Source organism: Platalea leucorodia, assembly GCF_965183815.1.
Source record: "Platalea leucorodia genome assembly, chromosome: 1".
In the NCBI taxonomy this organism is placed as follows: domain Eukaryota; kingdom Metazoa; phylum Chordata; class Aves; order Pelecaniformes; family Threskiornithidae; genus Platalea; species Platalea leucorodia.
The window spans coordinates 146,087,804-146,115,203 of NC_138823.1; the positions used below are offsets into that span (position 1 = coordinate 146,087,804).

General features: G+C 37.5%; 1 protein-coding gene and 1 long non-coding RNA gene across 11 annotated transcripts in view; one reads left to right on the plus strand and one right to left on the minus strand.

The window, feature by feature from the left end:
* Nucleotides 1-205: 205 nt before the first annotated feature.
* Nucleotides 206-27,400, minus strand: part of TRDMT1 (tRNA aspartic acid methyltransferase 1) — a 31,346-nt gene continuing 4,151 nt past the window's right edge. The window contains exons 2-12 of one of the 10 annotated variants that reach the window (XR_014228931.1): nt 22,042-22,151; nt 20,289-20,365; nt 18,757-18,828; nt 14,967-15,032; nt 13,344-13,413; nt 12,344-12,427; nt 11,474-11,844; nt 7,373-7,430; nt 6,221-6,350; nt 1,393-1,782; nt 206-225 (exon numbers count right to left, since the gene is read on the minus strand). Coding sequence is in view for 7 of the 10 variants with exons in the window: in XM_082318802.1 (XP_082174928.1) it covers nt 1,682-1,782; nt 6,221-6,350; nt 7,373-7,430; nt 11,474-11,844; nt 12,344-12,427; nt 13,344-13,413; nt 14,967-15,032; nt 18,757-18,828; nt 20,289-20,365; nt 22,042-22,151 (1,139 nt within the window). In the remaining 3 variants the exon portion in view is untranslated. Of the gene's footprint in view, nt 226-1,028; nt 1,783-6,220; nt 6,351-7,372; nt 7,431-8,313; nt 9,985-10,150; nt 11,331-11,473; nt 11,845-12,343; nt 12,428-13,343; nt 13,414-14,966; nt 15,033-18,756; nt 18,829-20,288; nt 20,366-20,771; nt 20,910-22,041; nt 22,152-27,400 lie in introns of those variants that run through there. The other 9 variants (XM_082318802.1, XM_082318805.1, XM_082318803.1 and 6 more) reach the window with 9 other exon arrangements.
* On the plus strand, nt 15,047-26,720 carry LOC309594174. Its single transcript, XR_014228967.1, has 3 exons — nt 15,047-17,173; nt 17,437-17,748; nt 23,431-26,720. It is a non-coding gene; the product is annotated as an uncharacterized lncRNA (long non-coding RNA).

Genomic DNA, 27,400 nt, shown 5'->3' on the forward strand with positions numbered 1-27,400 from the left:
TTTTTGCCATTACAGTACTACAAGAGCCCAGCTAAAGAGAGACGCCAACCTCATCCTTCTCTAGAGCCTAGTCCAGAGCTCTTTTAGGAGAATCCATTTCCATTTCTCTTTCATAGCTGCAACAGCCCAAGTGGTCCAAATGCTCTTAGGGAATGCGACAGGCTGAAGTAGGTCAACCCAAGCTTTTCCTGGTTTAACAGTCCAGAAGCAGCATGCAAATCAAGACTGAAGAAGAAATACACAAGGAGTCAGCATAAGATAAAGTACAGCACAAAATAACAATACCAAGCTCTTTTTTTTTTTTTCAGGAGGACTACAGCAGACGAGAACAGCTGCAGTATCTCTACAGCAGCTCTGTTCTCTATTCTTTAGTTTCTCCTGCATTACCAAGCCTAGATGCAATACGCCAGGACTGTTCCCATGTCATCCCATAGGAAAAAAAAATAGTAAAAAACTAAGTCTTTTTCAGAATTGAGGGCTTTGACAACTTACTGCTTTGGTGTACGGGAACTATGATCAATCTAAGGAATCCTTCGGTTTTGTGACACACCAGCTCCCTAATGGATGATTACTGTCATCTTGCCTTTTCCTCCCTCAAGCTGCTTTTTCTCTAGATACCAATATATATTACCTGTAAGTAAAAATAACCACCGGAACATGTGGTTCTTTAGAAGGCTTTCAGTTTTCCCAGAGTTTTCTCTATTGTTTCAGAGATATTAAACTCACAAGACTTGATGATTAAAAAACCATTCTGTCCAGCTCTATGTATACAGCCGTGGCACTCTGGATGGCCATATGCAGTGGTTCCATCCCAACATATACTCCTAACCCCAGTACTACTATCAAGTTTTGTGAATAAATCTTCAAAAGAAGCCCACATAGTTTTTCTCCAGTTCTTATGCCATAGGAACCTAGCCACAGAACTTTTAAATTTTTTTATGTCTTCTATGTGTAGGTCTTTGGTAAGGAGCATTGATCTTATCCTGAATAATGTAAGTGAGAAAAGAAACAGGCAAGTTATTGTCAGGGTTGTGATAGTCTTGAAATATTTTTATTCAGCTGCACCTAAACAAATCATTCCAGAGAGATACAGTTGGTTTCCAGAAACCTACAAGTGTTTAGAGAGGATGTGACAACCATAAACTAAGGATGACACTGTCTTTTTAAAAATTGTATACAAAATACTGAATTTAATAGTTTCATTAGCTACAAAAAACACATCAAAATTTCAGATCATATATACAATAACTCTTTTAAGAATAGATCACTGGTATTTACAGATGAAGACATTTTACATGTAGAACTTGGTCTCTGCACTTAATTAAAACAGCTTTGACATTTACAGCCTTTTTATACTGTACTAGGTTTTAAGATAAAATAAAATAGTCTTACCCATTTTCATTGAGGTATACATAACTGCTGGTCTTTTTCATTTTGCAAACTACAAAGGACATTTAAATACAGCAATTAAGTCCTGGAAACTTGCATTTAAATAAAACACCTCTACAGTGCAAATCCACCACAAAAGCAAGGTATTAAAAATATATCAGAACTGTTCAACAAAATGTCTGGACAGATATTTTGGTAAGCTATGACTTTTGTTCAGCTGCCATCAGCTTTCTCTTGAAAGATGGAAGTATTTTCTGTCACCAGTCCGTACTCATCAGATTCAGGTTCTAAATTATCCAAGTAGAACGGAGATCAATTTTGCCACCACATGTACATTGAGGCTGTTTCCCAGAAGACGGTAGCATTGCTTTATTGTTACTTTGTCAGGAAAGCCTAAAACGAAAACATGTAGTGCAGTGTCATTAGTCTGGGTTTGTTCCTAGCTTTTAGTCTACTCCTTTTTTCAGTGAACAGTTCTTAATGCAGTTATCACAGATTGCAGCAGGGTTCACCTCCCCACCCCCACCTAAAATTCACAAAGTTACACAAATAATTCACAACCAGTGCATTGGATTTGTATCAGTTCTTCCATTAGCAGTACTGCCATCCCTAAGGTTTAACAAGAAGCCTCAAAAAAATTGCTCTGTTGTGCAACTAATGCTGATCTACCTTCTCTTCATATAGCATCCATCAGTCTCAGGGAGGGGCAGCAGCACCTAAAACACTGCACAAACACTACTCTAGAAAACACCCAGAGAAGAACATGGCCACGGCAGAAAGAAAATGTGCCAATTCTGCAGATGGACTAAACTGCATTTCTCAAGAAGCTTTTTGTACTTCCATCTGAGCCCCTCTTACCAGTTGAGGCAAATCAAATGAGTCTCGCAATGCAATATACCACCAGTACAGATTAAGCTATGAGCAAGGCTTATTCAGTGACTGATCAAGCAGCTGAACAATTTCCCATGTAATTCAATGCTGACACTGTCAAATGCACTCAGAAATACAGACAGCATCTGAAATGTCCTTCTCATGGTAAGTGCATGGACTGGCAGAAAGAAGGGAGGCCCAGAAAAAATTAAATTGGTCCAGGTATTGTGAAAGGGCTGTGTTGTGTACTGAGCGTACAAAGGTGACCAAGCTTCTGAGAATGAAGAAGTTGCCAACAGCCAGCGGGTCTGCTTTAACTGCCCTTGCTTGCACTCTTAGCTTACTCCAGCTGTGAGCTAAAGTACATTTGCTTCAACTTGAGTGAAAGACAAGCAGCAGTGGTGATTCAACCATTAGGGTCATTTGCTAAGCTGCTGAAACCTGATCACATTCAATTATTTGATCATTCCCTAAGAAGAAAACCTAACTTTGAGCCCAATGCCATCACCAGCCAGATTAGCTTTGATACATAAACACATTGTGTGTGCAAGTAGTGATATGTATGTTCTGAAGTTTTCATAGCACTTCAGAAAAATCCTCTCTGAGGGATTGCTCAGGAGAGAACATGGTTGAGACAGTTGCTGAGCCAAGGGTGGAAAGCTGAGGAGGAGGTGTCTGGGAGGAGTTGTTCCACCCTTCTCTGCCAGTTATTAATGCCTCAAATATGGACTGCTTTGGTAAACACATCTTCTGCCAGCTCCATCCACTCTGCCCAGCTTCCTGGCACTCCCATTTGGGCAACCGTTCTTCTCATTTTGGAACAATCACTTGCACTCCCACACACTCTTCCGTAGATGGAGTTTTCACATTAAATCACTGAATAAGGTACAGAATCTACTCATTTTAAAAAAGTATATAAAAATGAATATGTATTTTTGCACATACACAGATGCATATGCACTTATAGCCCAAGAAGCTTATCTGAACCCTGAAAATTTCAGAGTTTCTCCTCCTGCCTCTTGGCAACTGAAAGCCTGAGTTAATTTTCAGGGCTCACTGTTTCCTTTATCCCAAGCCTCTTCCATCTGCCTGTTAACATTATCTTGCACTTTCTATCTTCTTGGCTCAAGAGCAGCCTACATCAGAAGGACAGATTTCACAAATCATAGTACGCTGGCACTTGCTGCACAGCTCTCACTGTATCATTCAGCTCATGCGTGCTACTTGATGATGTTACGATCTTGGCAACACGCACAACCACATTGTGCTGGCTTTCCACTAGGCTGCCATTTGTTTCCTAATAGCTTACATACATCACCAACAGGAAAAATGGAAAAGGCATCCTGACATCACCCTCATGAAAGCAGGTCGCAGGTGCAAGAATGCTCTGATACTTTTAACGATATTGCTGTGGGACCCACAGCAGCGGCTAAGACAAATGACTGCAGTATTTCATTGACCTATAGTGCAATTACTACTTATACATTTAGATGTTAAAAGCACAAATAAATCTGTTCATGTTAAGAACAACCAATGATTTTAACTCTGGACCTCACGTATTGGAAAAGGCCACCAATTTGTTAAAATATAGAATCATTTAGACTCAATCATGTTTCTTCTGATAATACTGTAGCTGCAGCTCGTAACAGCATCTGTTACAAAGCTTCCTGACATTCTCTTCACTTCATTTGCAGCTTATAGTTTTCTCATTCTTTAGCTTCTTGGACCAACAACATATTTGCAGTGGGTACATCTCCAAGCTTTCTGTTGTTGAAAATTTCAGCCCAATTTTGTTGTCACTACAGAACAAAGGAGCAGAGAAACTACAGCACATTTCTCTCTGAAAATACCACACTTCACAATAATGACTTGAAATTTAACATGGGAGAAATGCTGTCAGGGAAACACCCTTTGCTGCAGTCATAAATATAGCAACTTTCAAAAAAGAACCTTATCTTGCAAATCCTCAAAAGAAACTTAGATTATAGTACCTAAATTCACCAAAGATTTAAATCAGCCTAGAGCTGAGTAACACTTTAAGTACGAAGTGGGAAATGTCTTAGGTTAAACACAAAGGAAAGAAATGTCAGACTTGTGACTCAGCGCACTGGGAAAAGCTTGTTCTGCCTATGAATGAGGAGTATATGTGAGAGGAAACCACTGGATGAGAGAGGCTTGTTTTATGCGTTGTGGAAGTTGGAAAAGTAGTATAGCGAGGCAGGGAACCACAAGAACTGTAAAGAAAGTCCCATGATTAAGGCAGAAGGGTACTGCCCTCTGAGAGGTGGAATTTGTCCCTGTCCCTCCCTCTGCAGTTCCCAGGTGACAAAAGACAAGTTTGCTAAATGAGCATTTCATAGATGGTCATGATCTGGATGCTCCTCAAATTCAGAAGCCTGACTTCTCTGGAGAGTTCAGTTCTGGTTTGCGAAATATTGAGGCTCACAGCTATCCCTGACGATGAGTTCTGAACAGAGAAAGCACGGTATCATTCCAAGCACTCTGAAATAATAAAGGTCAGGTTTTGCAAACTGATCACCCTAAATTAATGGAGTCTTCCAAACATGAATTTCTCCATTGTCTCAGTTCTCTCTATGTAAAATACAAGCAATATTAACCCTACTACACCTCTCAGCGATGTCACAAAGACTGATTTAACATTTGGAAAATACATCCTGTATTAAAAAAAAAAAAAAAAAAAAAGAGAAAATGGGCAATTCTCTGCTCAAAAGAGATCTTGAACACCGTAATAAACCTATACAAGCCCAATCCAGGCCTGTTTAGCTCAAGTTTCTTTACATCAGCCTACAACAATATGGAACAGAGCTGTGCTAAGAAAAAAAGGCTGTCTGCAAAAAGAACAAATCTATTAAAGAAGAGAGGCTATGAAAAAATCCTGCATGTTGGCATGTAACACAGCACACTCCTGCAAATACTCTTAAACAAGTAAGCTTAGTGCTGGCAACTCTAACATTTGACTTTGCAACCTTGATAATGTTTTTTGAGTGTAGTAATTTTGAATATAACTACAAGTAATAAATGAGAAAACAAACTAAAACTGCAAAAGAAAGAAATATATAAAACCTATTAGCACTCTTCAGAACTCTAAGTCCCTGATGAAGTCGAAGAAAAATATAACAGATGACTCAACGTCAGCGGTGTCTTATTCTACGGATGCTTGTGTTGCTGAGAGACAGTAAAGTGATCTGATGTGATGGCAGCAGGCCAAACTCCTTAGCAGGTAGTAACAGCTACACTTTCTTGCCTGCCTTTCTTTACAAGAGGAATTCTGGTGAATTTATTTCAGGTTTAATTCTGGTTGACCTGTGTCCAACGTACTGGTATTGCTGAGTCTTGTTCCTTGACTCCCTCTTCTCCACAAAAACAGTTAGAAAAAGTAACTGACCAAGGGCTAGGACTGCCTTTTCTAGAAAACAGGGATGACTCAAAAAAATCATTAACTGAAGAGTTTGGTTACTCCTGAACAAAGAAGTACCTGTATCTTCTGAAATTCCCTTTCTGTCAGCAGCTGCAAATGTGTGGAAGGGAGAAAGCAAGCAGCTCAAAACACTGAGAACCACTAACAGGCCTCCTAAACTGGCAGGATATGTTGACTTACCACAGTTGTGAGTAATGTTGGCTGCTGAGTAAATAGTTTCAACTTTAAACAAAGGTATTCCTTCATAGCCATTCAGTAATAGAGAGCACTTCTGGTGCCAAAACTTTTTTTCTTAGTTTATGAAGATAAACCCCACCACAGAAGCTGGCTCTTATAAAACATAAAAAACTAGTGGAAATTCAGAGAAATTCAGAGTTAGCCAAATAACAAGAATCAACCATAAGGACTGAACAGTCCAAAAAAACCCCAAAAATGCAAAATAAAAAAGCATGGATTATTCCCCAGTAAAAAAACTACATTGGCATTTCTGAAGAATGATGTAGAAATAGGTACAGCACATACCAAATTCTGGAGGGAATCCATGAAGATTTGCTATTTCTCTTGGGGTAAAGTACCTCAGTTTTAGTGTTGACAATTTCATAAGCTTCTCTTCTTCTGGTAACTCCTCAATGTGTTTAAACACGGATTCAAGCTATGAAGAATATCCAAAACAACAGATATCACTGATGCAGGCCAAATATGTAAAATTTAACACTCACACCTTAACAGAATATTTCTTTGATTATCACAGTGTCAAAGACAATAGCGTGTTTTACTTGAAAGTATGACTGGTGTTATATTTTTGCAGCCAGTATCTCAACACATGGACTTGCAAGAAAGAAATCAATGTTGCCATGAGGGCATTCATCATTTCTTCCTCCAGTTACAAGCTATAGCAATAATTAATGAGGCAATCAAAGGACTATAAACATTTGTTAATGACAGTATGGTGACTTAATATAACTCAATAGCTGACCATCCACACAAATTAAGCTGTATGGATGAAGCTGTTTTAATACATTCTTTGCTTCAAACAATACATTATCCTGAGTTCCAAAGCTGCCTTCTTCTTATGCTTAGAAATGCCATATAATATTAGTGAACAGCACAGAAGTGCAGGAGGTGGTGCCTGTGTACAAAACAGGCTTTGTGAAAAGTATCTTTGAATGATGATTCATGAATACATTTATTTTTACCTTACTCAATGCCAAAACACCACTTTGTGAACCTAGTATCAACAGCAGAACTTTTCAAGATACTATGTCTTCCCAGATAAATAATACTTTTTAAATTCAAACATGCTAAACATTTGACAATATTTACTGGATCATCTGCGTACAAAAAATGGCCCCAGATTCATGACACTGTACTGTAGTTTATCCACAGAATTAGTCATTTTTAATGTTTTCACATACCGCTGTGAAACCTCTGTATGACACTACAGATAATAAATTAATAGCAACTCATATTCTCCACAGAGAGAGGCACACATACAATCATGATTTAAATAAGCTGTTGTTTAGGAATGCAAAGTAAATAAATTAGAAACTCAGCTGCCATAAAATGTAGTTTTAAAAGCTTTTTTGTTATAATATTCAGAATAACAAAGCAGAAGACAGAAAAAAACAAGTTTTAAAAGAAGTCATTCTCATATGTTAGTCTACACATTCTTACCTGTACATCTAATGCTGTCTGCAGAACTGAGCCTGTCCCTTCTACATAGTGTCCATACCTTGACAACAACAATAACAATCTTAAATTAATATTTTCATTGGACTTCATAGTACTGACAACTGCAAAGATACAGGGAGGTTACTTACGTTCCTTTGCCTTGATTAACAAATCACACCTGCTGGTCAGGCAAAGCAAAAGGCCTTGTTATTAACAATGCTAACCCTTGGAGAGCAGCAGCCTCTGAACATGCTCTCTGGGGATGAGTCTGCAATCAGTGCACAAAGGTTTAGACGCACTAATGCCTTGTATAAGGCAACTAGGCAACTGTACAAGGCCAAGGAATTCAAGCATAGCATCATCAGAAAGGGCCATCTACATTGCACAAACCAATTTTACATTAAGGGAAAATGCGTTAAAGGCCAAATGGTCCTAGGGGTTCAAATTGGCTCTCCATATTCAAAGAAGGACCATTAGTGTGAGCCTCCAGCTTTTATACCAATCCATTAGGAACAAAGCGGTTCAGTCAGGTTTAAACTTTGGTTGCTTGGGGATTTTCCACAGAGGGAAAGGATAGAGGATGGCTATGGATCTATGCAGAGCAGTAGAAGAAAGAAAAAGAAGAAAGAAAAAAAATTAAAACCAACTAAGCAGTAAGCAAACTTACATTCTAAAACCATATGATAGCTTTTTTGGATGCTTTGTGGTTGATTGCGTAACAACATGTTTACTCTGTAGTCTCTTCCAGGCTATGATTTAAATATAATTATGGGCTTTCGCTGGTCTAACTATGACAGTGTTTGAACGTTCCAAACAGAGAGACCGAATCAAGTCAACAGATGGCTTTTGCGCAGTGGAAGAACTTTGGAAGATCCTCTGCATGAGAGCGACGTGGTCTGCATCAACCATTAACAGATACTATTCTCTAGCTTTATCTGTAAAGACAGTTATAAAGGTCTTTTGCTCCATTTGGGGCCCATTCTAAAGCAAGGCACTGGAACAATTTTTGTTTCAAGCCTTTCTAATTCCACAAAGAATGAAGGAATACTCTCCCTTCAGCACAGACACAATGACCCAGTACGGCTCAATCTTGGGAATTTCTTCTTCAGTTGGAAAAGCTTGCGAGTAGTTCTGCCAATATCAGTGAGAGCAACACTCATTTTAAAATAAATTGCTTGCAAATCTTCCTTAGGATCAGAACAAAAGGCTCTAAACACTGATACAGATTAAAAACACATGGAATCGAACTGTGTTGTAAATACATCACCTTTAATTGGTTAGTTGCATTCTGAAAATTCCCTAATGTTTAACAATGTAACACACATAGCACTGAGGAATCCTGATATTCTTCTGATGTAGCATGTGATCCTATTTCAAATTAATATATCTGAGCCAAAATAAATAAATGAGGATAAATTTCAAAGTGGTATTTTAGAGTTTTATTGGGCAAAAAGAATCTTTTAATAGGATCCATGTTATATAAAATACTCCAGTCTAAATAACTGGCACTAGAGTACAGAACTCCTTACAAAAAAAATCCAGTTGGTGTAAAAGTGGTTTGGGGGCAGGGGGAGTGTGTGTTGGTTTTTCAACACAAATGTGGGCAGATGGCCAATGCTAGCTGGATTGTTATTAATTATTGCAGCTGCTGACTACAGAAAAATTAACATTCCTATCTTAGACTCAGAACATAATTAAAGATAGGAATTTTTGCCACAGTAAAAAATGATGCATTGATTTTCTGACATTTCATTACCAGTTATAATGAAAGAAGTTGGCTTAAGAAATTACAGTCTTAAATTTTCGTCTGCCTCAAGATTTTTTTTTCCCCCTCTCTTTATTTCTGTAAGCTTTCAAAAAAACCTCTTGATGTCATACACATAACATATTATTTCTGGGTATATTGTGTCCTATGTTACGACTAACAAAAAGGTAATTTCCACAATGTTAGAGAGAGTTTCTGTAACTAATATTACACTATTTTAAAGGTATTGCTTCTCTTGTCAATAGAATATCAAGAACTTACAAGTAAGTCCAGAATGATTTTATCTAGAGAAGTAGTTTTCATTTGCTCTGTCCTTTAAAACAGACAATTTTCTCTCACAACTTCAGTCACCACAAACATAAGCCTAAGAGAAACCATGGCATTTGTAGTCTTGAGGAACTCAGCCATCATTTTCCAGTTGCCTAGGAGTGCAAGGTCGGAAGGCAACACAGGATCATCTGCTTGATCTCTAGTGCATCACAGGCCATTACATTTTGCCCTATACTCCACCAAAGCCTGTCAGAAGACATACTGGTATGACAAAGGCAGAAAGGCAAAAAAAACCTGATGAAGTATCGGTGTTTGAGGTCCCTGAATTAGCAAGGACTGGAGAAGGCATACCCAGATTATCCTCATCACACAAACCTTGCCGGAAATATCTGAAGATCAATCAGAACTGAGGGAAATTTTTCTCCCAGTCTCAAAGCTGATGATCAGTATGACTTGTAAGAAAGACATCAGACAGGCATCTCAGCAGAAGGATTCTCTGTACTACTTGGAGTGCTGTTCTGCTCCCTTCAGTGTCCTCTTTCCTAAATCCGATGTTTCAGAGAAACATAAAAACAGACTCCTAGAACACATACAGCAGCAACTTATTCTTGGCCTCAGAACATGAACTGGATGAAGCCTAAGATGTAATTATAATCTTTCTCCTAATGCAGAGCTGTAAATTGTATGACCACATTGACAACCATGTTGGAAACCTTCCTTCCCAAAAGCTCTTAAAAAAGGGAACAAAGACGGTAAATTGGATTCCTATGTTTTGAGCCAAGAAGAACTACCACAACTATCTGGCCTGGCTCCTTCCACATCAGCAGAAGGGCAACAGTCACGTTCCATGTCAGATTTCCCACCACTATACACAAAGACTTCATTTGAACTATTCAGGAGCCTCCTTCAGTGTGATTTGGATAAACATGACCACAAACTACCATGGCATATTCTAGTGAAACCACAAATGGCCAATTTATTTTTGATGAAACTTAAGGCATACATGAGATACATAAGAGATCATTCTGGCCTAAGGTTTTTATTTGACTATTCTAGTTAAGAAACAGACCCCACGAGATGCTGACTCTGCCGCAAGTCAAAAGAGTGAGGACAGAAAAGGCATATGTCAATGAGGGGTGGGGAAGGGCTTTCCTGTTGCACAACTTTTGAACTTTTGCAATTCTGTCTCTTCTCAGCTTTTTTATTGTCAAAAAGTTGAAATCACAAAATCTGCAGGAACTCTGTCAATCTGGCAGTCTAATTTCTACTAATTAAAAAAAAAGTTATAATTAGCTTTAGCTCTTCAACTAAGCCATTGTGTTGAAACATTCTGAGAACTCCAAAAAACCAATCTAATTTGAAAAATTCACCGATATTAGTATTTCCCACAAACTTCCAGGCCCCAACTGGCATTTTCCAATACAAATGCATTCAGTGGAAAAGCTCCTGACCGATTGTCTGTGGCGTTTCAGAACACTCAACAACCTCCGGCAGCCAAACTTAAAATTGCAAAGGACAAATCAGAAAACTACTAGACAGAAAAGCACTGATGTTCTGCTCCATCAAATATGATTTGTAATGCAGCAACCTAACCGGTTTTATGACATATGGCCAATCCACAGCTATTCTGACCTACACAGCTGAAAAATCCAAGAAATCAATAAAATGTACAGTGGAGACAGTTTTAATGAGGGATGGATCCATCATGCATGACACTTTGTAACTTCATTGAGCAATATAAAAAAATTCATTAATGAATCAGTACTATACCAGTCTACTGGAACCATATTTCCGCAGGGGTAATTAAGCTTCTGTGAAGGTCAACAACAAATGGCACTGTCTTTTGTGAATGCCTTTTTGGAGTGGGCACATGATGTTCTGCCAGACAGATTCTCATGCTGGCATTCCACTGGACCAGGAAGCACACTATATAAGGAGATTTTTTTTTTTTTTTCAGAGGCCTCAGGTTTTTTTGATGATATGGCTCTTCGTGTTTTTACAGTACATGAGCAAAAACACACTTAAAATTTCACGACATGATTCAGCAAGACATTTTCTTTGCAACTTACCCTTTTGTAAAGCATGTGGATCTCCGGCAGGTGGGCTTAACAATGTCTAACAAGAAAGCATAGCGCAATAAGGACTTTGGTGGTAAGAAATACTGACTCATTTCTTCATTTTCCTCTTCCAAGAAATCTTTTAGCATTTGAATAGAGGAATCATTGTCCTGACCGTGTTTCCTTTCAATTTCTTCTACTGTTTCAAGCTTAAAAAGAAAGGCCCCTTTTGGTAAACTCTTCTTGCGGCTGCAATCAGGACCAATGCTTGGATCCAGATTCTTCTCTTCAGAAGACAAGGCAGAGCTAGCTTCACCCACTTTGTCAGTGACTTTGTCCTTGAATAAGTCTTCTAGATGCTGATCTGGGAATCTTGTCAATATCTAAAAACAAATCGTGAGAAAAAAATTACAGAACTGCATATGATAAACAACTTGACAGCAGACTCTGCAGTGAGTAAAAATTCCTTCAGAGATGCTCAGAATAAAGCAAATAACCATTCAATGTTATTTTCACAAAGATTTCAAAAAACGTTAGCATCAAGATTTGCTGACCTACCAGCAATGACGTCAGGAACAACCGCAAATAATTGCCTTTGCAAAAAGACCTTGCCAAGGGTGTGAAAAAGGCAGCAGAAGGCAATGCTTTCTAGCCCGCTATCAGCCACTGTCCCCCAACTGTTTAAAGCCATCTAAGCCACTGGCATGCATTGCTGTCCTTAGAAAACTCAGTATCCAGGCTAAAAAAAAGAGACCAAATTTAACTTTTCTCTTGATATTACTTATCCCTCTCTCCATTCCTCAACTCACACCACTAAACTGAAAATTTAACCCTCAATCTTCGTGAAACAAAGCAAATTCAAGTTAACACTAACAGACTCACCTGACCAGAAGCTTGAAAAGAAAATGATTCTTCGTGAAGCTTTGCAATTAGAAAATATCGCAGCCTAGAATTGGGAATGCCAAGCTGTAAGCAAAATCCACAAGCCTTTAGTCCATGTGATAAAGAGAGAAAAAGTGGCCTATAGTGTCATACAAGTTATCTACCATTATATACAGTAATAGAACTATGCTATACTAATATGTGACTTCAGACATATCAGCATTAATTGATAATACCTAAACACTTGTAACTTCCATACCTAGGTTTTTTCAAGGAAACAAGTGGGGAATTATTCTTTGTACCTCATGGTTTTTACTTTCTCTGTAAATGAACAGGAACATAAACAAACTTTTATGTGAGGCAAGAAGAAAAATTACATGCATCACAATTTCTTGGGACAGGTACTACTTGTTTTCTATAAAAAAGCAAAAAGGTGTCTCCTTGCCTTTTTGAACAAGGAATTATAAGACATCTAACAATTAAACAAATGCACCTCAACTGGTTTTCAAGCTACCCTCTATCAGCTTCTCTCAGATATATACAGTGCTTCACTAATTCCATTTAGTCTTGTACAATCTGAAATCTCTCTCGACTCTTTTTTCAGTTGTCAGGGAAACATGCAAACAAAGCCCCTCCTCCCACAAATGACACAGTCACATTTTCTGTGCTGGGAAATTCACAGGCATCAGCACTTCTGAAGCAATGAGGCTCCTGCAGGGAAAACCACCTTCCTGGTCATGGTGTAAATTCATGCCTTCTTAAAAAGTAGCAAATGGTAGCAAAGCAATATGGGACTAGGATCCGAAAAATAACAGCAGTATGATTATGCCAATATACTGATAAGAAATCAGAAGTCATGCCAGATGACTTTCTCATTCAGGAGAGTATCTTCAGCTCTGGGCATGACTCTCTTTTCTAATACAATAGATCATTTTCAAATGTTCTGGGGCTCAGTGCAGTTTGAAAAGTTAAATAATATTAGAACAATTTTAGTACTTACACAGGTTGGAGACAAGAGAAATTCTTGATATTTAAATCCACATGTTTCTAGTGTTCGCAAAAGTTCATTTCTGGCAGTGAAAAGAATCAAAAAGCAATTACTCCCTTCATACAACCTTTAGGCCCTTTTTTATCCTAAGTAAAAACATATTTAATGCAACACCTTAAGTACCAAGATATTCAGCATATTCAGTTGGACAGAGAATTACAGATATGAAGTCATCCGTTTCTGAACTTGAGGAGACAACATACAAAGTTCAGTGTTACTGTAGCCAAAAATGACTATTACACATTCACAGGTATCTCACACCTACTTCGGTGCAAACACCCCTTCAAAAAAAAAAAAAAAATCCCATCTCTAGGAGGGTACTTATAGTGTGTGAACAAGGAAAATAATCAGAGGGCAAGACATTCTCTTTATTGTGAATTACACAACAGGAGATTAAAAGCACTACAAATAGCTCACTGCTTCCCTCTGTTCACACACATGGCATCAGCTAACCTTAACAAAAGGGCTAACTCAATGGATGACAAAAATTGGTGGCTTTGATAATAACAGTGAGGTAGGACTGTACTTTATAAAAAATGGAAAAATCACTGAAATGGAAATCTTCTTAAAGAGACTTGTCTTTTCTATTCCATGCAGACTGCACTAGGCTGGAACCACAGAAAAACCACGAGCTGTGACCTGTACCTGGCACTGTATGTGACACCGCATCCCAAGTGTCATAAGAGAAAGCAAGCATTCCGACGGGGGTGTTTTCTGAACTACAACTTGTTCCGAACACTGACCAGCAAGGCATAGCCTAGGGAATCGCAGGGTCTACAGCAGCAGCCTGCACCTCGAATGAAGTGTTCAAGCATTCACAGAGCACTGCTGCACGCCTAACTAGTGACAGCGCTGACCGCATCTCCCAGCTGCCTGTCATATTCATTAAGGAGCATGATACGCAGGGTGGCTGCTCTCTTGGTGCTTGAAGGAATGCTATGGAAAGATCCTACTCTATTCCAGCAAGAAATGAGAAGGAAGACCTCAACCCCCTGTCTCCTGCTTTGCCCACAAGAGAGGAGAATGCTCCTGCTGCCAGTAGGTTAACCTTATTGATAACTTCCCTCTTCCATGTTTCAGAAAAATATTACATACAGTTTTCATAATATATCTCTGGACCGTTTGATGGCAACCCTGAACCAGTGACACTCTACTATAAACCAAGGTACTGAAGAAAGCCCCTATAATGTACTGTGATCTTAACACAAGATACCATGAGCTCCTGTCATGGATAAAAACCCAAAACCTCTGAGTGCTATACCTATTGTTATTTTTCTTTGAAAATTAATATTGACCCCTTCTAAAGGACACAGGATCATCAAATAAAATCAATGGAGTCAACTTGTTATAACATATTTTATCTGCTTAGAGAAAGAAATAGTTATTTAGCAAGTTCCTTTCACGACTTAAGATTTTCATTCCTAAATTAAAACAGTATGTTTAACCCACAGCTGCTGGCTGTCCCATCTCAGTCTATTTTGTTAACTTAAATTCTAGGAAATAAAAATCCTGCCTTCCCCTTCTAAAGAAAATATCCTTTATTAAAAACTAAAATGTGCATAAATTAGACTTTACCTCGCAGAAGAGGATTCAAATCCTTTAACATTTTCTAAAAGTAGGTATTTTGGAAGCTTCTGGAGCCTACAAGGAAAAAAAAAGATCAACACATCAGAGTAACAAGATGTAAACTACATTATATTCATCTGCAGATTTGCTTAGCTACAGGAAAGATCAAAGTATTTCCACATCATTCTAGTTGTGAAAGTTTAGCATCCTTAAAAAAATGCACCTCAACTTTCAAGGTTGCCTAGATCAAATCATTCACGTCTTTATTAAAAATGTGGACTGCTGGTAATTATAAAAAACAACAAAACCCACTTATGTTCAGATGGACTGCTGTACCCTCCTGTACCCCACGCGTGTACTTCTGAAAACACTTACTGATGTTCATTTCCTAAAGCATAATATTATTATTCAACAGATTGAGTTTGTAATAGGAAAGATAATTGCTGGGGGGAAAAAGATCACTATTTAGCCATGGAACAGAAAACTTTTGTTTTAAAGTGCTTAAACCCAAAATCAATGTCAAAATGTCACATCAACTTTAGTGATAATACATCAGAACCAGTATTCATCTAATTGCTTTAAGAAATGTGACATGTTTAGAGCTCAAACTGCAGACATTCTCAATTTTCTATACTTAACTTTTTCATTTTGATGGGGGGAAGGGGAAAGAGGCGCCTGAGGTTTAGCAAGATCAGTGCGGAGGTCTGGAAATAGGCTCATTCCAAAAACAGCATATTAAACCTCTGGAGAAAGGAACATGCTCAAACTGTGCCAGGGGCCATTCTAACAATTTAGAAGCATACATGATTCAGATTCAAGTCTCTGGGAACATTCCCTGGCACTGATTAATTGTCTGGTATGGCTACTATAGACACAGTATGTCTGCCACAAATTGGGATCTCAGAACAGCATATAGAAACAGGATACTAATGCCACCACACAGCAGCTCCATGCTCATTTAAGTCAGTAAGTGACTTTGGACTTCCACTGGTACAAATCATAGCAGAATTTGTTGTAGCACATTCTTAACTACCATCAATTAAAGACATTCACTTGAAGAATAAAATAAGTATAGAGTTGCACCAGAAATTGGAAACTATATAAGATATTACGTCAAATATAAAAATACTAAAACTAATAGTGAAAAAAAAAAATACTGAACTGAAAAAAAGCAGCAGCAGCCAAATTCCCTGCAGAGGAATGGAGAATATATCTGTTGGTATGTTTACTCATGCTCAACATCATCATCACTTACTATGAAACTTATTTTAAAGTAATGAATCCAGAGCATAGCCTGAAATGCAAGAGGTCATACAGGATCAACAGATCACAAGACAAGTAATCACTATACAAAGACTATGTGTTAAGTACTTGGCAGGTATTAAGATTACAAATGTGTCTGTAAAAGTAGCACTTTGACGTCTTAGCATTAGATTTCCCTGGCTTATGGCTTGGACACAAAAAAACAGACAGTAACTGGACCATTTAGGTCAGACTTTGTTTGCCCCCTGGGTGCTCCAAGGATTTCCCAGGTCCTTCCAGATCTTGAAATTGTCTTTTCCATCTCTCTGATATTTGTCTTCCCAGGCTATCTCTGAGCCTCATTTCAGCAACATTTCATTATAAAAGGCTGAATGTCAGGTAGGAACAGGCAAGAGATGAGAAATTATTTTATAGTTTCCATAAACTGAACACATGCTGTACCAATTTAGAATGCAAAGTGATAATTCCTATATTAAGAATTTCCCTTTTTTGGGCTGAAATACTCCATACTCAATGTCTGGCAAACACATGATATCCAGAAAATACACAAACACTATCTCGGTAAAACATAAATCTATTGGAACTGAGAAACTCTGCAGAAGCCACCATCTTGAACATATTATAGACTGCTTACAGTACTGCCTCAAGAAACAACCTGCCCAAGGGAGATAAGGGACGTCAGCAGGGTCTCGTGGGGTGTTGAGATAAAACGCCACAGCCAAACCCAGCTCCTTTGCATCATCATGACAAAAAACATATGTCCTGTGGTGTCTAAAGCTTTGGTTTTGAGAAGGAAAAGCTTCTGCCCTTTATCCAGCTAAGCTCACAGTAACCAGGAAGCAACATTTCCATATTAATGCACAACAGCGTTCCAAAAGCAGCCAGCCTCTTAACTATGCCTCAGTTTAACAGAGAGGAATACTAAGGTCAGGATTCCCTTAGGGATAAGGAAGGTACTATTATTCTGACAAATTATTAACTTACACACTATTTACTCTTTTTATGATTTTGAAAGGTCAGTCTGGAGGACTGAGTTACATTCCTTGTTCCAGAAAAGACATCCTTTGCAACTTTTGGAAACCCACATTATCTCCCTATTTTTGTGCCTCTGCTAGAAGCGAGGGAGTAATGATAATCTTTCTTTTCACCTATTAATTGTCTAACTTACTAGGCTACAGAATCTGTATTGTGTTCTGTTTTGTGTTCTCTGCCACAGATTTCTCAGGTGATCCCAACAAAGACGTGGTCCCATTTAATGTTGCTGGCTGCAAAAAAGTTTTTTCTGGAAGGATGAAGACCCTCTTCTCCCAGTGGTAACAGCAGTTTGAAAGAAAGCCTGTTGTTGGTACTGGTTTCGTCCTGTGCAGACAGCATTCATTAAAAAAAAAAAAAAAAAAGAAAAAAAAGAAAAAAAAGAGAGCCAGCCGGACCTTTCTTCGTCCTCCTCCAATTCTAAGAGCAAGATTAACCAATGAAGGAATACATAGAGGGCAGCTGTCTCAGTCTCCAGCAGAAGCAGGACTGCCAGGTAAGTGTCTGGCGGACTGCAACTGATGCAAATTCACAGGCTCATGCCAGGTGGTGCCCAATGGGCATCTCAATCCAGAAGCAGAGATTTCTGTTGGATAATCTCCCCAAGCAACTGCTTGTTTCACTTCCCCAGGAAGGGTTCTTACAGTGCTATACATCTCTTCCTAAAAAAAAGACTACAAGCATTACTTGGAGCTGATTTTTAACATTCTCAATAAGAACAATTTAGGTCAGCAAAAACCACTTTGTTTGGATTTACTGTTTCAAAATTTAATGCATAAATAATACAAATAATTATGGCTATTTTATTAGGAACTGGCAGGCAAAAATGATAGATGAACACAAAGACAAGGGCACTGTTCAGACAGTGCAGTGCTATTCAAATTTTTTAGTATTACTACTTAAAACAAGAGATTGTACTACAAACCAAAAATACACGAGCTGCCCCAAGATATCTAGAAGCAGCACCAAAAAGACAGAATAGACACTTTAAGAAAGAATGGAAGGGGATGGAAGATGGACTTTATTGTGCAGTCAATAACATTTAAACAAACTCTTTCAAATGTTACCTATTCAAAATGTGACTAACTGCTGAATCAAAGCTTTTTGAACCTGGTATTTCTAACAATTTTCATGTTTCCATGATGCCCACTAGCAAACTACTATATTACCTACTCCTGCTTCTAAATAAAGTCAGTGCAAGTTCGATGTTGAACTGAAAACAAATAACTCTGTTTCATTTATGATATAGCCAGAGTTTACACAGACACACAATAAAAAAGAAAACCAAACAATGAAAGCATATATAGTAACTATGAGACTATAATGGCATTAGTAACATACAAGTATTTAAGTTACATATGATCACGTGAAAACAAACAAGTAATACAACACAACACTCGCAGGACCCCTGCAAAACATTATAGATTACATGTCTTGCTGCAATATAGAACACCTACTTAGTTACATCAAAGGCTTAAGAACTGAGGTAGAAGTTCATTTATACCTTGGGAGAACATCAAGAATATAGAGAAAGCTCTTTGTCCGTGGATCGGATACATCACCTTGCAGGCCAATTCTAAGAAAGAATAAAGAAACACCTGTATATCACTTGCAGCAAACTGACATTTTACTTACATTTTTCTACAGAATGCTGACACTTTTTGCTTTGAGTTTCAAAAAGGGATTCTGCAAAAGCATTGTGTACAGACATGAGGACCTGCTCACAGAGGCAGTGTCCTAAGAAATGCTCTAAGGAATGAAAGTCTGTCCTGGAATCCATCAGCTCCCAGCGAGGTTAAAATCGAAGCATTCAGTAATGAAACCCACTCCCCAGTCTACAAAGTGTTTAGCATTCTAGTCTCATCCAGCAAACCCCTTGAACATACTTGGCTCTGAAAGAACAACAACAAAAAAAAACTAACCACTGAAGTTCCTGGGAATATCTAACTATTTTATATTGAATATATTAAATTACTTCTATGAATTAAAGCCTCAGCACGCACCATTTTGCACGATTGAGCCCCATATGAATAACTTTGTAACCAATTTTGTAACATTAAACTGGACAGCTCACATAGGTTATAAAAACAATAACATAATCTAACGATTCCAGGCCTGTGCTAACTTATATTAGCTCTTAAAAATAATAAAGCCTTGGTAGAAGAGCTTTAGCATGTCTCTAAATTAGTCATAAAAAGATCTTTTTTCATAGTATTACAAAACAATAACATTTGAAGGAATGATTCCTATATACATCATATGTTTGCACAAATACATTTTTATAGATCAGCACCACTTTGGAGGGATTTCTTTTTAATCTTAGAGCATTCATTGACATATACTTTCTTACAAAAGTGGTTTCATCACCATCAACAGAATTTTTCATGAAGCTACTACTTTGCATGAGTATAGTTACCAGAACCTTATGCCTACTGGTCACTGCTGTCAAACTACATGAATTTGAAACTCATCTCAGTAAGTTCTGTTCTTCATTAGCAAGATATTTCTCTATACCATCCACAACATCATTTTAAAGCCATTATCCTCCTAGTCTTGGCTAAAATAGAAATATTCCTCAGAATAAACTCCTTGTGTGCAAGTGTGATTTTCAGGATACAAATAAAAACAGATTACACTCTTAGGCAGAAGTGAGAAATTCCAATCCTCCTTCTGGAGTTGCCCAGGGAAAGATTAGATTGATATCTGAAGGGAAAGAAAACACTCCTAAACAGCAAAATCTTTGAATTTCACTGTTAGAGGAACAACATAGTATGCAAAATAGGTGCTATAAGACACTTACTTTATTTCAACTGAATTAAAATATATGTTACAAGAAATGTGATCAAGAATTAGGATTCACATTGCTGCATTTCTTCCACTTCAGTAAGTCTCATGGTGAGCAGGCCTACAACATTGTTGCTTAGGACGAGAAAGATACACAGGTGAACCACACATAGCGTTGCTCTTGGAAACATTTCTCCTTTAACAGCACATACTGTAACAACTGCACTTTTCCCCAAAGTGTGCTATATCTACCTTGTAAATGGCTGACAGGGAGGACTCATCAAAATCATATCAAAAGATAATCTGTCAAATTCTTTCAGTGTTATGCCCTGAATAAGGAAACAAATAGAAGAAATTTGAGTCTTGTAAACTGTATGAAACTCTCAAGTCATCTTTCAGACCAAACTACTCCTCTTACTTTCACTACATGCTTCACGTAGCAAAAAATCACCTAATCTGCCACTTGACCTAATAATTTCATTCTTTTCTACCTTGGCAAACCATACGATGCAAATATGCATTTGGTTGCTTTGAATATAAATCAAAAACAATAATGATGTTAGCATCTATACATAATCTTGAGGTTTTTAGCTACTCATTTTTTCAGAAGAGGTGTAGTGGTTCTTTCAGTAGATCACATTAAAATACCAACTAGTTATTTCCTCCAAATAAAGTATCATTTTTCAGATATAAAGTTTTTGTACACAAAAAAAAAAAAAAAAAAAATTAACATACCCAAAACAGGTGAAAAAATATTGGATCTTCTCAAAAGACAAAATAGCTGAACAGAGAAGTAGCTCAAGTGTTAACATGGTCATTTTTACAGGTCCAAACTGTGAGTTTCAACTCTTAGGAGCTCACTACCAATGCACCCTGTAAAGTTTACTTCATTTTAGTTTTTGCCGAATAAAAATCCCTCAAAAATATTACATGGCTGAAAGCTCTACTCTGCAAAAATATTTCTGTGTAGAGAAGAAAGAATTAGGTCTGTGGCATGAGCTAATTACACAGGTAGAAGTTCCTGTAGACTAATTTTAAGCAACACCAGAAGGACAACATACTAAGGGGCCAAGAGGAGAGGAGAAGCATAATGATCAAGTAACTATGAGCTAGACAAAGAAATCACCACCTTACATATTTTGAGGGATATCTATATAGCAAATGTAACATAACTGTCCACAGAAACGAGACAAAAGTTGCTATTTTCCCAATAAATTTAAAGGTCTTACTGACTAATCTGCATATTTATACTTACCCATATAAAACTTTAAACTATCATTTAGTCAGTTATTATGGAGTGCTGAATAAGCAGCTAACCTTTAGCCACCTATTTAAGTCTTACTTAAGCTGGTGTCTTAAAACAAATTGAGTATCTTTTACTGTCATGTTGTAAAACTGTAAAAGAAGATTAGAAATTATATAGTAATTTCTAACTAAATCCAGGCACAACCACATGCCTAGCTTGCCCCTTATTTATTAAAACAGAAGCCAATTTTACCTAGTTCTTCTCCAAATAATATGGAAAAGGGACAGAATTCCTAAAGCATTTGACCTATTGAGCCCACAAAAAAACCGCAAAACATACAAACAGTACATGTACAAACAGTATTATTTTCTTGTGTTTTACTAAGCTCAACTATAACTACAAAACGAAGGCATGCCTCCAAGTAATTTAATTAAATTCTTTCAAAAGACATGAAAATATTTTTTTTAATCTAAAAATATGATTTTTGTCATTCCTTTATTGCTGGTACGCATTCCTTTTGACATTCACGTAACCCTTCTTGATGCAACAGTCAAGACTTTCAGGAAGAGATTGCAGTGTGAGTATCCCTCTAACTTCAAAAAGGAACCACAGCACAAGAAATCAAAGTTATTGTAAAACTGCTATATTCATAACAACATAAATTAAATCTTTTTGTTTCCCTTACTAGTAACAAGGATAGTGAAGACAACTTACATCTACAAATGCCAGACCAGAGCAAAAAAGACATCCATTACTCACCTCAATTGTCTTTGCCCATAATGGCGTGCTGGGAAAGTTGTGCTTATAAACTTCATTGGCAAGAGTGTTCACATCAACAGCAGCAACAACTTCTGCAGATGTGCAGCTTTCTAAAATTAAAAAGAGAATTTGAAAACTGTAGGTTCTCTTTATTACTCTTGGAAAAATGCATTTGTTCAATTGCGTTACAGGTATGCTCTAAAAATAAAAGGGAAATTACATGATCAAGCTCTGCTGTGTTGCCGTTAAAACTTGATATGAAAAAATATACCCTGTTTCTAATCGTATGGCCAATACTTGCCCTCCTTATGTATCCAAAAATGGAAACTAACTGTGCACTTCTTAATTTGTAGATACAGTCACACATAAACTCCACAGGGCGCATGTCTACAACATTCCCACCTGCACTCAGTTAGTCTCTGTGGCCACCAAGCTTCTTAGCTATAGGAACGCAGCCTGAGTCAACCTGCTGAGCCCCCCTGCCACTGCCTGAGACTTTCCAGCCACTGACAACTTCCAGGAACTAAATGTGTTATTTTAGAAGTATACTACTTCTCCTTGTGGAACAATGGCACCAATACATATGTTTGAGGTACATCTACTCTTGCAATAAAACTTCAAGAAGTTGCCTGAAAAACATTTGTGCTTATATTCCAATAAAACCTTGGGCCTTGAACCCAACTGCTGCCTCCTTTGGGTCCAAGGTCCCCGAAATACCAAACGCTTTGAAGGACATTTGGCAGCTCCTCTTCTCTTGATATCAAAGGAAGTACTTCTGGACACTTAGAGGTGTTATGGAAAAGAAGAGAGCACAGTGTAACAAATCTACTGACAGCTAAAATCCTGAAAGAAAAATACACTAAAAAGAATGTAAATAAGCAATGGTTAATTTATAGAGTAGCAGAATAATAGGTTCTACAGAAGCTAAAGACATAAAAAGAACAGTGTTTAATCCAGTGCTCATCATGTCACACTGTTTATTATTACTACTAACCACAATACCTTCACTGAGGCTTTTTATCCAAGCAGATGGGCTGTGGTCACTGTTACAGCCGCAGGCAGAAAACAGTGACCGTACTTCCTGATATACAAGACCAGTTTCAGCCACCAGGAAATCTACATTACAGTCACCACTACAAAGCCCCAGATGAAACACAGGCAATTTTAAAAAATGTTTTGTAAGCCAAAAGAAACAAGGCAAATAGCCACATGCCTTTGAGTAGTCTCACAACATGCTCAAGTAACACATTAACAAATGACCTTAGGAGACATCTGAATTACTGCTAGTCAGCTAATTATTTACAGTTTCAGAGGATGAAAAAACAACTATGTTGTAACAGTAGATTTAATTTTGAGTGATGCATTTATCATCCATCTACTATCTTTCAGGTTTTCAAGGCCATCTTATTCAAAACTAAGACGAAACAGAAATCTGGGTATTGGAAAGACTGTAGCAGACATTTTAACAAAGACCAACCTGGTTCTCCTGCGTTTACTTGGTGCAATAGAAGGCAAAAAACATAGGAGTTTCACAAGAAAAAGATTTACAGCCGTTAACACCTGTTAACAGTCAACATACAAATCATTATTTGCAGTTACTGTCTTGACATTTTGACCATAAATTTTAACTGAAGTATTAAATATAGGTGTATCCACAAGGACAACAGAACGACTACACCTGAGATTACAGAACAGGTATGTTAACACTGACATCTAGCGTGAAAAGAACGTCACCTTAGCAGGTTGACTGTCTCAATTTACAAGCATCATCAAGAACCAACACTTTTATCTTCCTAAAACAAAGCTGTAACACCTATGTAATGGGAACAAACTTCAAGTACTGTTTAAGAGACTGCTTTTCTCATTTATTCTTTCCATTGTTAAAACATGATGTCCTGACAAACTGATCCTTACTGTGTGTTCCAGGCACTCCAGAAGGAAAAAAAATAAAAAAAAAATCAAGAACCTCAAATTATTATCTAAATTAACAGATAGCTTAAAAACAACAAGTGGAAAGGCAGGCAGTGTGCCTTCTCTCACAACTCATGATTCAGACGCTCATCCTTTTTACTAACATCAATCCAATCTCTCCCTGCATATATACAAGAAAAAAGAAGTACTGGGAATTTGCATCAAGGGACTTCACAGGCCCAAATGCCTGGAAATACTGAAAGAGAGCACATAGCTAATAGTAATTTATTGAATCCCCTTGCAATACAATGTTCAGTCTAAATCAGAGATGTTAACCCACATAGAAAAGGGACAGGAACTTTTCCTGAACTATTCCACATGACATCCTCTCCCCAATTCAGAGACCTGACAATTTTTTCAAAGCTTCTCCTTTTCACTCAAGAGCTGTGGCTCACTTGGGAGTTCCTGTTACAGAACAGACTCCCTCTAAAAGCTGATTAAGCGTATTTGTGTGGAAATACCCTGGAAACGCATGAAGGAGCTCGAACAGACAAGCAGATCTCACACATCCAACCTAACAAAGAAAAGCTTGTGTAAATTTCAAACAATGCAAAAATGAAACATTTTTAAAAAACTTCTCCTCCTGAAATTTAAATAACTTTGATGTCAAACTGTCATACTCTATTTTGCTATAGCATTTATATGTGTTACTTGAAGATGACTCTACGAATGTATCATAAAAAAGACTGAAAGCAGAATCTAAGAAAACAGAATCAAGACCGTGTTTAACTATCCCCACTGCCAAAAGGCACAAAAGCAACTCAGGAATATGAAAATGCCCCTGAACTGCTGACTTAGTGGGATGTTAAATCAACTCCCCAAAATATATAGCAGAACTTCAATACAGAAACAGACACAGCTCTGGAGACTTTTTTTTCCAAACAAGTACATCCAAGTTTCAAGACACAGCCATTTAAGAGAATTACAACCATGCAGAAAACAATTCCATTTTTTGCAGACTAAAGAAAAAATAACACACGTTTTCCAAGTGAAACTAAGTAGCTGCTGGAATACTTCATTTGCAATATTCCTCAACACCACAGTTTTTGAACCGAGACTTCACATTTCTGAAAGAGATGTGGAAGCTCAAAAGGAAGCCACAGACATGATGGGGAAGTCACTGAGGGAGGTGTTATGGCTTATTTTAGGCAGCCTAGATTGTAATACCCTCTCTTGCCAGAAAGCAGCTGAACTCAAATTTGAATCATCCTACTAGGAAAGTACTGATTTTGCACTTGAGTTTTAAAACTGCTAGGATGGACATAGCAGAAACTCTTTAACTGTTATTTAAATATGCTAAAGAGGCAGCAATCAAACTTTGGGTCCCGGTTCTCTATTTTGTTGTATACACAATGCTTACAAGCCATCTCAGCAATGTAGTAGTGACTCAAGTGAAAGGGATGCTGCTGTAATGATCGGAAGGTGCAGCACTTGAAACAAAGGAAGACAAGATGCATACGATCGGAAGGTGCAGCACTTGAAACAAAGGAAGACAAGATGCATGCATTAGCTCGTGATTTGGAAAAAACAAACCCAAAGGGTGTCATCCTCAAACCTTGAAAATAAAATTTCTGACCTTACAATATCTGTCCTTTTCCTCTTCAGAATCGATTCCTTTGTCATGTGTTTCTAGCAGACCTTAAAATTAACATAGATCTGTTTATATTCGCCACTGTACTTTTGTAATAGAATCATCAATGTCATCAGAGCACATGAAATACACGGTGTTACACCAAGGGCAGAGCCTGGCTGATCTCAGCATATTGGAAAATCAGAGGCACAACAATTATCTATTCTAACAGGTATATAAAAACAGATGGAAAAGGGAAGATTAGTCACTTGTTTTGTCAGTCCTGTTTCCTTTTAAAACAGAGAGCAAAGATTTCATCTCTGAGTTGTCCGCTCTTGGCTGAAATGATTAGGCTGAACTGCCCATGGCTACTCTCAACACCACTATCGGTAAACTTGATACTTGCTTCTCGCAGGATACTTAGCAACTTTTTTCACTGCTCTATTTGTACAGGATTTGTTCACATTCAGCCATATAAACGATGTAAATTTACATCATAGCACAACTGGCACCATCCTGTCCTACAAAGGGCTATATTTTCGAGAAGCATTACATCAAAATGAGTTTAGGTGTAAAAACTTGTTCAAACCGGCAATATTTTTGTTTTGCATTGTGCTGAATCCTAAAACTGCTTGCAAGTTTTGTCTCCTTTGCCTCTCCTCCTGAGATAGCTATGCTCAGTTTATTATGCTATGCAATTCACAGAGATAATCAAATAAGATGAATAAACACAGATGACAGAGTACAAGAGGCTCAAATTCTTACTCTGTAAAACTGAAATATGACAATTGCAGAGGAAAAATATCACCAACTTTATCACTGCAAAATTATGGTATTTTTTAAAAGATGTCCTTTCACGTTTTATGCACGGAGACTTTTTTTCAGTGACCTGGCGGATTACAAACACTTGTGGCAGAGACCTGGAACCCATTTTTCATGGGAAAATTGCCTAAATTAATAAGCAACTTTAAGTTTGTTTTGGTTGGGAATGAGGAAGAGCAGGCTGTTTGCTTGATGGAAAGTTTCTAAGGAAATGAATTTGTAGCCATATATTTTCTAAAAATAAACACTGTATTTTTCACTGCAGAAACTCTGCATTTTATATATAATGAATACATTCACACACACACGTGTGTGTGTGTGTGTGTGTGTGTATATATATATATATATAGTATATATATAAAGTATCATAGGTTTAGACATATACATTCTAAACATCGACCTTTATAAAACTCGCAAAGTTTGGAGCACAGGGTGGGAAGAAGAAATGCACTCGCATCTCTTAGCTGCCTCAATCTTTCAAGGGTGTGAATATGAACAGACTCACGGACTTCTGACCTTAAACAAGCTCAACTTGCTAAATTATACCTTTTGCATGTCTTTGCTTAAACTTAAAATACTATTGTAAAGCATTCAAAATCTAAAACTAGAAATTCTGCATATGTTGAATTATCTACAGCTCAAGTATCAACACAGAGCTAGACAACACCCAAGATTTTTCTTTTTCAGCTTTGGACTGAAATCTAAATTCAGGAACCGCCTTTTTTTCGCTGTCAAAAAGAACCTGATTCAACTATGTAACTATGTACTAATAACTTCTACATACTGTTAATAGAGAAACATTTCTAAGAGCGTAAACTTCCGTGAATTTATTAAAATTCAATTATTTCTTACTGCAGGCAAGGACAATCTCAAAACCAACTGCATACTACTTGGTGCCAAATGCATTCTACTTTAATGACAGCTGCCAAAACAATGAACATCCTCATCCTGCAAGCTCAAGTATATGCCATCCTCAAACTAAGTTTATGAAAGATC